The sequence below is a fragment of the Mya arenaria genome, chromosome 9 (genome assembly GCF_026914265.1).
Source record: "Mya arenaria isolate MELC-2E11 chromosome 9, ASM2691426v1".
NCBI lineage: Eukaryota > Metazoa > Mollusca > Bivalvia > Myida > Myidae > Mya > Mya arenaria.
The window spans coordinates 70,906,383-70,920,923 of NC_069130.1; the positions used below are offsets into that span (position 1 = coordinate 70,906,383).

Here is a 14,541-nt window from a genome sequence, read left to right on the forward strand (position 1 = left end):
GCCTCATAACGACGAAACTTCGAAAAATGGATAAACTGTCACACTACAGTATTTTAATCCTTCTGTTTTTCCAATATGCAAGAGGGGACTATAGTTGCATTTGTAATTATAGTGTTGAAAAGAAGGTCTACAGCCATGTGAGTAAATTGTAAAAACAAATTCATTCATACTAGCACAGTTTTGTAAGTTCAAGTTTATTTCATGTATACAACTAAACCATGTTTCGTTATGATGCGTGTCTATTAGGCCTACACCTTGTACCCGTATACATTGCCATCATTAATTTTTGGCAATCGTGTTATCGTGTAATTTCCATTGTATCAGTTCTCGCACTTGTATGTGTACTTATATAGGTATTGCATCTAGTAGGTACGACTTAGTTAAGTATATAAAATGTATATGTAAATGATAAGCAACGGTACCTCTTCGGTACAGACTGAGATTATCCAGTGGAAATGTTAATAACTTTATACAAGCATATCAACACATATTTTGAAGAGTCATATTTACTAGTTTACGTAAAGTAGAAATGATGTCTAATGTAATGGTTCCAAGCATATACTTCTTATCATTGTATCTTTGAGTTCGTGCATTGGCTTTATGGCTCGACTACGCTCTGACACCATTGTCACTTAAAATGTACTCCAATATCATAAGCAATTCGCAAGCACATCCAGATATAATCAGAGATGAAGGAACCGAGTAATATACGAGGAGATCCGGTAACGATTCCTAAGAGATTTGCAAAATGAAATCTTGGTTCTTTAAGAATCTCGTAAAACATCTATACTCCAAATTTCGCAGAACTACCCTTTTTTTGCACCAAACGCCAGTCAAGGTCGTTCGGTATGACGCGGCCGGGGATTGAATCCATTTCGCACCCGAAGGAATGCTCATCCACTAGGCTATCGGGGCAGCGCAAATATGTAGTTCATGTTACCTAAGCCTTCAATACATTCCTTTATTCAAATAATGGTATTATTTTTATTCTCTGTCTACTTTCCATGTTAGGCATCTGCATCCAGCAAGGAAATAGGATCGATGTACGAATTTGACTGCAAGGCGGAGGCAATGCAGTCACAAGATCCGCAATGGTTGGCCATTGAATTTGAGCATCAGGTTTGCTTACATATACCTAGTATATATTTTATGTTAGGTTATATTATTCGAATACGTTGAACTCTAAAATGTATGATGTTTGAAAGTACGTGATTGTATATAAGCACATTGGTTTAGTATATAACTTATATATACATTATATGACAAATGAATACATTTACTACATATTATCATTTCAGTACGGTTATATATTGAAAGACTCAAATATCCAGATACAGACATGCCAAGGAAACGCACCTGGGGTAGATAGAGGTAGCGTCGTAATTATAACGTTTATAGTACTAATAAAACGATTAGTGTTTGAATCGGTACCATTGTTCCGTTATCCAATCCGTACTGATACAATCAAGCTTAAATATTAACAATACAATGAAGACTTCAGGGGAAATCAAATTTATAAAAAAACTGAAAAGATTGTGTATAGATGCACAATACTCAAGGCCAAACTGACACCATACCAGAAACAGTCAACGTCACAAGAAAACAACACAGATTTCAAGTCATCAAACTAACGTTATCATTTGCGTTGGGGTTACCGCTTCGAACCTTATCAGATTTAAAATTAGTTTGTTCTTGTTCAAAACTTGTATGAATGAGTTTAGCATCTTGTGTAGATGTGTATTCGATGTTTTATTACAGTTTTATTATTACTATGTATCATAGTAGTGTTATTCTACTTGTATCTCTGATGCTTCAGTTACAACTACAACTACAATTTCAACGACGACTATGACATCTATGACACCATCAACGATCACTTTATCAACAACAAAGGGAACACAAATGACCAGCACTACCACAGCAACAACTACCACAACACCATCAATGTCTTCCAATGCGACAACAATAGGTTTAACAACTTCTCAACCAGCGACCACAACAATGAAAACAACAAATAAGCAAGCAACGGCTACCAATCCCCAAACAACAACAACTAAACAAACAGCATCGACAACAACATCAACAATACCGACAACATCAACAACACTAACAACTGCAACACCGAAGGTAACGACTGCTACAACGATAACAATGAGAACAACAACTCCATCAACATCGTCGACAACAGCATCAACAATGCCATCAACAGCTACAACAACAAGAGCAACAACAACCGCTACGCCAAAGGCAACAACTGCTATCAAGACCACAATGAGAACAACAGCGCCAACAACATCAACTTCATTTACCACTCATCAGCCTACAACGCACGCAACACATCCCCAATCTGGTTCGTGATTTGTAAATGCAATACGTACATTATGTATATTCCCATCAACCGGCGGTATTGTGTCATTTCTCTGTTTGTTACATTTAATATATAATTCAAAATATCTAAGAAGATGACAAATGTGCATACGCAATATTACTTCATTTATAGGATCATGTCGTATTAAGATGTCATCTTTGAAAGGGTCTTTCCGAGTTTACTGATAGTATCAATTCTCTAAATTTACTTCATCATTCTAGATTATATTTATTTATATTAGCTATTTTGTGATTTAAGCTCTCGAGTCAGTTTCCTGTGTAGAAACCAGTACTGGTGTCCATTTTAGAAGCCATGCGAAAGTAACCGTGTTGTTTTGACCCACAACCTTTGAAAACAAGTATTTCTATAGCTGTCTTAAACACTAAAGATGTTAAAATATTTCAGGTTCCCATGGAAATTGTCGGAATTACATGCACTACGCAGCGAGTGAACACGGAACAATATTTAGTGTGGGGGACAAATGCTACGAGCTTGTCCCAACATTACGTTCGTGGTTTGATGCGGAAAACGACTGTAGGCACAAGGGCGGGCACCTTGCACATATTGGGGATAGTAGCCACCAGCAAGCGATTAACAATGTGGTCCAGCAGTATCATGGCGACCAAGGAGTATGGATTGGACTTCACGATCTACAACATGAAGAACATTTCCAATGGACTTCAGGTAAATTTAAACAAGCTTATTGTTTTTTAAGCAATCAATATGAATACTATTTACAGTTGTTTTCGTTTATATAAAGCTACTTTGAAAAGGATAAACAAAGGCAAAATGCATTTTTCTGTAAATCTTGTGATCTTAAAACAAACTTATCGTGCAATTTTACTGAGTATTGTTCTACTTTGGATGATACTTCAACATTTTAATAGTTCAATATAATGTCGACATACTTTTATCACACAGATATAGCAACTTAAACATTAGCTCATTTATTTGCTTTCACAATAAGACAACTAGTACACATTTGCAGAAATACCACTTTCTTACTCGTTCAGACATTTGGTTTCTTTTCAGCATGGCCTGTACCTGTTTGCTTATAATATGTGACAATATAATGAAACGGTCCGCTGTAGGCGGCGGGTGTTCGTTCATAGTATAACATTCCGTTATAGACGGAAGTACGTTCAAAGTATGTATGTTTACTTGGTTGGTAATATGCAATTGAGCAAAAGCCCGGGCTCCGTGTTGATTGAGAATTTACTGTATATAAAGACCGGTCGACCCCTTCAGGGTTGAGCATGCTTTTCTCTGCAGGGATATGTTGGTGTTTGTTGGTGTTTGTTGGTGTCGCACGTTACAATACGCTTACACTCGGTGTTGATAATATCATTTTTTTCAGGTGACCCAGTGACCTACACTAACTGGATGCCTGGCAGGAAGAACCTATTTTTTCATGGCGTGGAAGATTGTGTAGGTCTCGGTGTCCATCAGTACCATGGGAGATGGGAAGATCTTACATGTGGACAGAAGATTGCATATATCTGCGAATTTGGTGTGTGATACTTGTATAGTCTACCTTACCAAAATGTATATTTTCGCCTTAGATAACACGACAGGCAAATTCTGGAAATTATTCGATAATAAATATCATAAGGATTATATTAAATCAAGACTATTAATACTTTGACTTATTTTGGAATAGGTATATAAATCAATACATTGTTGTACAAAAAGCAAATACATTTGCAATAACAAACGTAAATATACTTGTAGGTGCTGTTATTCCTACGACCACGTCGACTCATATTGTGAACACCCCACCATCAAACGTCTTAGAAGGTAATTGAATGTTGTTTATATATTCATTATTTGATATCAGACAAAAATAGAGACTGGAGTTGATGTCAACTGTGGCTACATGTTCAAATATTGTTTTGCGATAAAAATAAGTAATTTAAAAAGCTAAGTTGATCTAATTATATAATTAGTAGTCGAAAAGGCAAGCGAAGGTCGAAACGAATTTAGATCACTGTGTGTATACCACGTGATAAATTACGTCAAATATGCTACTTCGGAAGGCAATATTTTGCTTAAAATAAAGACTTGAAACAAAGATAACTTTTATTTTACTACACCATTTTAAATTAAACAAAGGGCAGTCTATGCCGCTTAAAGCGCCCTGCCTTCGTTTTATAACCGGAGTATAATAAGGTGATTAGTTTTATCAAACACTTCAACAAACCTATTTCCAAAGTAATGTTTTGACAGTGCTCCGTCAGACGGCCGTTTTGTGAAAAGGTTTATCGAAGTGTTTAAGAAACTAAATTCAATCAAATTCTGGTAAAAGACACAAGGGGCTCCGTAAGCGGCGTAGACTGCGCTATGTTTCATTTAAAATGGTGAAGAAATAGTGAAGTTGTCTTTGTATAAAGTCTTCATTCGAAGCAAAAAGTTGCCTTCCGACGTAGCATTTATGGCGTTATTTATCACATCGTATACACACACTGTTATTTGTAGTCACAGATATATGCACAAACAGAAATAAATGTTGGTCAAATGTACCAAAGCATGACAGCATATTTCTCAATCAACTTGTTAAAAAACAATGCACAAGTATTTGTATCGGCAAGTACATTCATTCCACATATAACAAAAACATTAAACATAATAAATTCATTTCTGGCATTAGCATGGTACTATTGAAGGCAAATGTATGACATTGTTCCGTTTCAAGACCGTTGAAACTACATTTCATAGCCATTTTAACTTGGATTACCCCAAATGCTCATCATTTATCATTCACGATTGAAAACAGTCGAATGATAGTCGGGGATCTACTTCTGCGCCTTATATAGTAAACGAAATGACAATAAAATAATAGTATTCATTACACTTTTCGTTTGTAATACCGTACATATACGTACCAATTTGCACATTTACTGATATTAAAGTTTGGCTCTTTGTAAAACGCGATGTTGTTGTTATTGCGAAACCTAGGCAAAGAGTGTATTGTGAGCGATTGACAAATGGGATTGTTCATACTATACGCTCTTCAGACACCCGAAAACATTATTATTAGCTTTGACAGTGGGCACAAGTTAGTTTACATTTTCATTCTGTGTGTGTGTGTGTGTGTGTGTGTGTGTGTGTGTGTGTATAAATAAAGGCATTGAATCTATGTTCAAACATGTAATATATTGAAAATCTGCAGCAACGCCTGGGCCCTTTTTGTGTTAAGACTGATTGCAGACACATGAGTTTTGGTGTTGGTTTTCATGCCTCTTTCCAATAAGATATTTGTGACAAATCATATATGTTTAACCTAAGTTCAAACGCTGTTTTATGCATTCATTAATAACGTTCAACATAATCAGCTATGAATACGAATTGGTACTTCACTATTATTAACTAGCAGACAAATATATTTCCAAAGACCATAAACTCACGTCACTAAAATTCCATTTTTGGGCATGAAAATGTTCATTACTAATTAGCAGGTGCGTTATAAAGTCCAATAGGCAAATCGCATTTGAATTCTATATTCAATTTTAGAGTTTTCTTTCAAATTGGTTAAATGAGAGATCGAAGGCGAATTGCGCCAAAAAACAACTTCTTTTTCATTATTTTTAGTGTAGTCAAAATTGTTGTTGTAAATAAGACTGTTTTTTTTTACAGGAAACAGCAGGCTTTGTCCATATACGGTCCAGCAGTATGCAAGTCACTACAACACTCTCTTGGTACAGCATGGAAGAAGTTGCTACGAGCTGCTGCATAATAAAGTCACGTGGTCTCACGGGGAAAGCCTTTGTGTAAAGGCGGGAGGACACCTTGTCCACATAAACACCGCACAGGAGCAAGCCTACATCCAAGCACTTATGATGAAATACAATCCCAACTATGCAGTTTGGATTGGTCTTCACGATAAAAATGTCGAAGGGCAATTCCAATGGACAGCTGGTAAATGTTGTTTTGTTAAACGGATTTTTATTTTATTTTTAATATTGTATGGTAAGAACACTGCAGTAAAACTAACAACACACATTGCTATATATAAATAAAAGGTTTTTGAGTTGAATTGATACAACACATATAGAAAATTTTGAATTAATCACATTTTAAACGAAATCAATATTTACTTGAAAAGATTAACTGACCGCTGAAAACAGCGAAAAAAGTTGGTTAGTAATTAACATATTGGAATTAAGAACCAGCTCTTATTATCAAAACTATGCGGTTGGTATGCAAGTGTACATGCAATGGGATATTTTTATATTGTATAGTTACAATTTTGTATGTTATACATCCCATATTAATATGTGTATGTAAAAAAGAAAGGGAATTAACATTTGTGAAAAGTACTTTCACAAAGCATTGTGCGACACAAGAATAAAACAATTCTTCTTTGAGCTTAACAATAACGTCTGAGCAGGGTGTAATTGCAATCATTACATATGAAATGGACAAAGCACATATTCGATTTCATACAGCGTAAAAATAGTCAATTATCAAATCATTGATTCTGTACTTGAACACCGAAGCTTTTTCTTATACTGCATCAGTACTGGTGTGAAAAACTACAAAAAACAATCTCAGTAGACAAAAGTTTAAACATAAACCACGATTTAATGGCACAGAATAAAAGCCAACAACCTAGAACACAAAAACAAAAAAATCGCAAACAAGAAACATGGAACAACAGCACAAATATCCACAAACAGCACAGTGCATATATACTATATAAAAACCAAGTAGATAGATCTATGTTTATCAAGGATTGTTAGGTACCGCCTTAATTGGAACGGCCAGTAAAATGTTAATTATTTTCCAATTATCCATCACGCATGTACATGACCATGGGACATGAACTATAAAATTATAATCTTTAAAGAACATGGGAGCTCATTTTTGATTACAAGGAGTCAATCAGACAAATAATAGTCCAAATAATTGTACGTTGACGGATTTTTTTTTAGATTTTTGATGGCAAATCCTTCATGTACAAATTGTTTAGTATCAAAAGTGGGTAGTTGTTCCGATCAGGATTCCGGGTTAAAGCATATAGCGTCTATAAAATAACATAAAAACAAGAAATATTACCAGATAATGTTATTTTATATTAGTTCTGTACACAAAAATTAAATATCCAACTTATAATAATGAGTTTGACGGCTTTTCTTCATTTCATTCTGTCAAAACATAACGATATATACATGGAGGGCACCTGCAAGGCTTTAGGGCACAGTTTTAAATCGCTCGGAACATTTCGACCATTGGCCGAGTTGTTACGATTATATAACGAGGTCTATCTCGAAGCTTTGTCGGAGGAGGCCGAGTTATTACGATTGTATCGAGTTGTTCCCCTTCGCATAATTGTTGTCTGTGTCAGTCAACTTTCGTTTTCTTGGAAAGGTAAACAACTTGTTTTAATGCATTAAATGCTTGTTCAGTGCAAAATAACAGTTCACTTACATGGTAAAATATGAATATAACTCTTTATGATCAATTTCAACCATAAAATACTTCACTTAAAACAATTTCAATATTTTTAAAACACCCCCGTTTTTGCACATTCCCGTTTAGACGTTAGGGATTGGAAGAATCCCGTATAACACGTCTATTATTTTAGACTAGACAAATAATGGACACGACTGCACAACGCTGGAACGTTCAGAGCATTTTATTGAAAAATTGGTATACTAAAAATGATAATAATTATGTATTAAAAAAACCCGTTTATTTTGTACTTCATTTTTTTCAGTAAGTTTATGGGCCAAAATTAAACTACATATATGTATTATTATCATATGCTAGTTTGTAAAGGGAACGTTGACTTTGAAAATACACCAGATGTTCCTTTGCCGTTTTGACTCTATCCTCTAAAATACTCTCCTGCAAAGAGGGGTGAAATCGAATTCCCGCCAAACTTCAAAGAAAGGAGAAAAATACATGTGGGTATTTTGATTAAAATTATAGTAGTTAGTTTCTCCTCATAATTATTTCACCGTTCAGATTTGTTCCAAATAATAGATTTTTGCAACCACAGGCGGCAGTTTCGTTGACATGTCGCTGCTGAAAGGGCAGTAACCCTAAAAGCTGCACTCTCTACAGACAGTACGTCAACATGGGTAGTTCTACGGTGGGAACTGTTGAGTGTAGATTGTTTTGACAACTTTTTTATATTTTGTCTTGGAATGAGCCATGTTTAAGTTAGTGTCTTTTTTAACCAGTTGCTACAGTTTTTGACCACTGTTGTTTACAAAATCTCCTGTGTTTGCTATCCACTTAATTTTTTTCCATCTCAATGACCTTTTACGATACAGTATCGTCACGGACCTATAAACCATGGACTGGCAACTGCCCCATATCGGTGAAACGATAAATAATAATTTACCCACAATCCTTAGCGCACGCTCGGCAAATATCATAAAATTTCGCCGAATCTCTGATCGGTGATTAACGGCGATCTTCGGTTATTTCCGCCAACTCTGCTAATAATGCCTTGTTCATTAATGATTTAATTATAATTAATAAATGTGATTTTAATCAGATTCAATTGGACTATTATTAACTCAAATGAAAGTACCACGCATTTGAGTCAATTTGAATTAATGCTTTCCTACATGTATATATTCGGCTGATGTCGGACGTCTCGAAAATGACCACACGGTAAGATCTCGTCATGAAATCCCGCTGCACACATGAGTTTGAGATTATCGCATTAACACAGATGAGAGTTGCCAATCCATGGTTTATAGGTCCATGAGTATCGTCTATTTTCTAGACCGCTAAATGTGAAAAATTGTTGTGGTCCAGTATTCAGTATCTTTAGGTTTCTGAATGGCTTTAGTTTTAGTTTTTGGTCGTCAACGAGTGCAAAGCTTATAGGGCTTTTGTATCAACAATTAGTAAGAGACCTAGCCTTTTCATTTTGGAAATTTTAGACAGTGCGTGAAATTCTGTGAAAGGGAAATTTAAGCAGGGCTTTCAATTGACCCGAGCTCCCGGGTTTTGATGCACAGAAATCGTAAACGACCTGAAATTGACGCATCATAAATTTGTAGTATACGTCAGTTTTGACCCTTGAGAATTTCAGTGTGAGAGTCGGTATCATCTGAAAGAAGCCTTAATGCATGATCTCAGTGATTTTTTTTTCAAAATAATTTTACTGCCTGTGCCTTTTCAATTGGGAAAATTAGCGGGAAGAGTCCAAAAATTGGGAAAATTATAACATGGACATTTTACTTATAAAAGGTTTAACTTTCTGCTTTTACTGAGGTTATTATCAGGGCTCTCACTAGGCTGGAAATTTTGGGAGAAGTGACTTCTCCCTTCAGCCAATTTAGGGAGAAGTGGGGAGACTTCAGGGAGAAGTGATACTTTTCGTAACACGTGATACAAAAACTATGCCATACCACTCACCTGAGTTTATATTCACATTAAAATTGATTGCTATAACTATATAAAATGTTCATTACATAATGTATCATTTTTTCGGCTCAGCAAAAGTGTATTCGTTAATGTCACATAGTTTATCTCAAAAAAGCATCTAAAATGAAACAAACAAAAAAAGACAGCTAAGGTTTCGAAATTATCAAAATGACCTTATAAATGAACTGTCAATATAGTAGGGGAACGAATGTTGTTTTGGTACATTCGGGATAGGCTACGAATGTCACATTCAGCTATGCTGTTATTTACTTGTCTCTTGCTAAATAATTTTAAATATACTGACATTTAAAAAAAAAAGACATTTAAATCAGTGTCCTTGATAAAAAAAATTACCAATACATAATGGGAGGTTGAAAAATTAAATCGGAAAATTGTTTTGACAAAATGGCGATCTCGCCGATTTTTTTTGACATCGTAACTGTGACAGGAGAAAATCACTGTAAGTAAACATTACATAAAGCAAAAAAAATATTTTTTTGTGTTTACAAATCAATTTTTATCATGGACATTTCACTAAAACCAATCAAATATTTGGTGATACGTCATGTTATTGATTTTCTTAGCCTACTTGCCGAGATGGCTATATGACCGTCTGCTTCAAAAGCAACAATGTTTAAATGTCTTGCATTGTTTGTTCAATACATATATATTAATTACTTTTTAACTTCATTAATGCTTGACTTGATTTTTCATAATTATGTCGCCTTTTCTATCTCTTTTTAACGAACTTATATCATTTGATCAGGGTCTTCTCAATGTACATTCTTATTGGTTAGCCTTCAATAGCTCCGCCTTCTGGCGATGTTTTGGTAATTGGATGACACGGCCCAATTATCGGATTAGGAGATTACCAATTTGTACGAATGACTTAATTATTGTGATGTTTTGACTAATGGGACATTGGCCAAATACTCGCTGATTGACAGATTTACAATGTGCTAAAATTTTCGGCGAAGTGAATGTCGCTTTGATGATACAAATGGGCGAAGTCTGGGAATTTTAGGCGACCACTTCGCCCAAGTCGCCCCCTCGCGAGAGCCCTGATTATATATTATTAGTGTCCATACAGACTTTATAACATGGTGATGCAAGACAGCAATTAACAAACTTGTCTGGCTTTTTATCTTCTTATGATTAACATTGATGATTAATATGAATACTGTACTGAGAAATTCATTTTTTAACTCAAAACAATACTCACGACAACATGTTTAAACTGGTTGTTAATTGTGTGGCTGTGTGTTTGATGACTGTGTATTAAGTTTTGCACTCAAATCTAATTGAGTCATTATATATCTAGAACTAAACAGATGAGTACAAAACATGAGGTACTTAAAACACACATAAATGAATTTCATTCGACGCTGTGAAACTGCTGTTGTTTACTGAATACCATACTTCATTGACTATGGCAACAATTGTCGGGTTAAACGTGTATTTTGCATAACGAGGTAAACTGAAAATTAAAACCAGAAGCAGAAAAATAACAGTGCGTCCTGCAAAATATTCCCAGCAAAAATAAAACTGAAAACAAATATTGGCTATTTTGCGGTTACCCGGACCGGATTTTACCGCATACGAGGACGGATATTATCTGAAAGTTTGCAATAAAAAAATGTATGAAATAGAAGTAACTTCAATGAAATGCGAAATTAACTTTGCAGGTTTAAATTGTAAGTAAAAAGGAACTCAGGAAATAGGGGAAAAATGAATTCTGTTTTTTGGGAAAAACTGGCGATTTTTTGGGAAAAATGGAGGCTTTTTGGCTGAGGGAAAAGGGCTGATATTCTGCCCTAAAATGAGCCAAAAAAATCACTGGATCTGAATGTTTGTTTAATTCGTAAGAGGAATTAACACCCGAAGTGACAAGTCATTATCGATCTGGAATCTGATCGGTAACTGTGTCAATTAGCAGCATTAAAACTACATGAAGCTGAGTACGATGGTTTTGAAAAACAACAATGCTAAGATATATTTTGTTCATTTATTTTAAGTTGTTTTATTATATATCTCTGGTTAATTCAAAAAATATTCTTATAAATTTTTAATGTGTAACAGAGAAATAAACATTTTTCGAGCTTATGGTCTAAAAAGAGTGGGAAAGTCAAAACAGGTGCATGCTAACTTCCTGTAAATTTTTATGAAAGTGAAAGGAGAACTGCCTGAATTGTTGGGTTACATAACGGACATGCATTAAATAAATAATATGTTCTTCAGAGTCAAAACATATTTTTTCAAGTTTCGACTCTGGGATTTTTTTAACCACCTAATAAAGGAAATCAAAGATGAGATATTCTATTAAAACAAAAAGTTATATTAATTATTCTTTGTCGTGCTTGAGAATTTTACAGAATGAACAGTGGATCTAATACAGCAGATCTTTATAAACACTGGGAATTGTTATCATTAGCTCTACTGGCCAAGCTTATGCGATGGTAATGTGTACGTAGTATGTGCATCCGTGCATTCGTGCGTCCGTAAACAATTGCTTGTGAACACGATACAGTCTTCAGTTTTTAATGGATCTGGATGAAACTTGTACAGTATCTAGATATCCATTAGAGCTGGGTTCCTTTCGAAAACCAGCCAGATCCGCCCTTGCATGCATAGATTATGGCCCTTGATAGTATAAAAATATGCTATTGTGTAAACAATTGGTTGTGAACACGATACAGTCTTCAGTTTTGATTGTATCTCAATGAAACTTGTACAGTATCTAGATATCCATTATAGCTCGGTTCCTTTCGAAAACCAGCCAGATCCGCCAATGAATGCCTAAATTATGGGCCATGAAAGTTTTAAAGAAATGCTTTCTATTTTTAGCCAGGTCTACATGAGCGAATTCTATTTTTAGCCAAGTTTACATGTACAGGATTTGAATTTAGACTCGCATACTTGCAAAATGCGAGCAACATTTGCAAATTGCGAGTGACTTTTATTCAAGCTCGCAAAATTCTGCGAGTGGCTTTTTCTAGACCACACAATTTTAAAAAGGAAAGTAGAATAAACATGAACTTAACTCCGCTACGTAGTCAAGTGTAAACAGCCTATAAGTGGCATGTTTACACTACCAGTATAAAGAAGACGGTACAGAGTCACGCTCTAGTGAGTTTTCAAAAATAGAACAAATACGGAAAAGGCCGAGTTTTATCTCGAATCTTTCTTGGATGCTCCGAGGCGTTCATAATACAAAGTGAATACAAATGACGTAATCACCTAGCTCAATCATTGGCTAAATTTAGCGCTTTTTTGCAATATATATGTAAACCCCATCAACCTTTGAATATATCCGCCCAACTGTCAAAGTGAATAGACTTCGATATATTTTATAGTCCAAAGTATCCACGCTACATTTACTGTTGCTTTTATTTATTTTAAATTTATATTGTTATTGTTTTTAGCTCGACTATTCGAAGAATATGGAGAGCTATACTACTCGCCCAAGCGTCGGCGTCACCCCTTGGTTAAGGTTTTGCGTGCAAGCACACATAGGTTAATATCTCAGCAACTACTTGAGGTATTGCATTGAGACTTTATACAATGGTACTCAACCATCCAACCTACTTAATTAACCAAGTTTGATAACTCTACTTTGCATTTAATGCCAATAATAGGCCTTTATTATTTGACTTAGAAATTCTGGTTAAGGTTTTGCGTGCAAGCACACATAGGTTAATATCTCAGCAACTACTTGAGGTATTGCATTGAGACTTGATACAATGGTACTTAACCATCCGACCTACTCAATTAACCAAGTTAGATAACTCTAGTTGCATTTAATGGAAATAATAGGCCTTTATTATTTGACTTAGAAATTCTGGTTAAGGTTTTGGGTGCAAGCACACATAGGTTAATATCTCAGCAACTAGTTGATGTATTGCATTGAGACTTGATACAATGGTACTCAACCATCCAACCTACTTAATTAACCAAGTTAGATAACTCTACTTTGCATTTAATGCCAATAATAGGCCTTTATTATTCGACTTAGAAATTCTGGTTAAGGTTTTGCGTGCAAGCACACATAGGTTAATATCTCAGCAACTACTTGAGTTATTGCATTGAGACTTAATACATTGGTACTGAATCATCCAATCTACTTAATCAACTAAGTTAGATAACTCTAGTTTGCATTTAATTCAAATAATAGGCCTTTATTATTCGACTTAGAAATTCTGGTTAAGGTTTTGGGTGCAAGCACACATAGGTTAATATCTGTGCAACTACTTGTGGTATTGCATTGGGACTTGATACAATGGTACTCAACCATCCAACCTAATTAATTAACAAAGTTAGATAATCTACTTTGCATTTAATACAAATAATTGCCCTTTATTATTCAATTTAGAAATTCTGGTTAAGGTTTTGTGTGCAAGCACACATTATTTTAATATCAAAGCAACTTAATACTTGATGTATTGCATTGAGACTCGATACAATGGTACTCAACCATCCAACCTACTTAATTAACCATGTAAGGTAACTCTAGTTTCATTTAATGCAAATAATTGCCCTTTATTATTCGACATAGAAATTCTGGTTAAGGTTTTGCGTGTAAGCACACATAGGTTAATTTCTAAGCAACTACTCGATGTATTGAATTGAGACTTTATAGAATGGTATTCAACCAATTAACGTAATTGAATAACCAAGATATATAACTGTATTTTGCAAATAATTGCCCTTTATTATTAGACTTAAAAAATCTGGTTGAAATTTTCTATGTAACCACATTTATGTTACTATCTCAGCACATCATGAATTGC

The 14,541-nt window shown here is 34.8% G+C and overlaps 2 protein-coding genes across 3 annotated transcripts in view; both read left to right on the forward strand.

The window, feature by feature from the left end:
- Nucleotides 1-8,410, forward strand: LOC128246335 (aggrecan core protein-like). The gene is made up of 9 exons (XM_052964527.1): nt 1-137; nt 1,012-1,119; nt 1,299-1,371; nt 1,817-2,350; nt 2,774-3,052; nt 3,726-3,878; nt 4,100-4,165; nt 6,002-6,283; nt 8,370-8,410. The coding sequence occupies exons 1-9, from the start codon at nt 27-29 to the stop codon at nt 8,408-8,410; spliced, it is 1,647 nt and encodes a 548-aa protein (XP_052820487.1). The 5' UTR covers nt 1-26.
- The window catches only part of LOC128203713 (uncharacterized), a 22,546-nt gene continuing 15,706 nt past the window's right edge, over nt 7,702-14,541 (forward strand). The window contains exon 1 of one of the 2 annotated variants that reach the window (XM_052905236.1): nt 7,702-8,274. Coding sequence is in view for 1 of the 2 variants with exons in the window: in XM_052905235.1 (XP_052761195.1) it covers nt 8,448-8,478 (31 nt within the window). In the remaining variant the exon portion in view is untranslated. Of the gene's footprint in view, nt 8,275-8,318; nt 8,479-14,541 lie in introns of those variants that run through there. The other variant, XM_052905235.1, reaches the window with a different exon arrangement.

Bases quoted from the DNA above. Each gene is read 5' to 3' on its own strand.
- LOC128246335 (XM_052964527.1), top strand. From the start codon at position 27: ATGGATAAACTGTCACACTACAGTATTTTAATCCTTCTGTTTTTCCAA. The intron at 2,351-2,773 runs GTTCGTGATTTG...AAAATATTTCAG, and splicing joins CGCAACACATCCCCAATCTG to GTTCCCATGGAAATTGTCGG. The intron at 3,879-4,099 runs GTGTGTGATACT...ATATACTTGTAG, and splicing joins TGCATATATCTGCGAATTTG to GTGCTGTTATTCCTACGACC.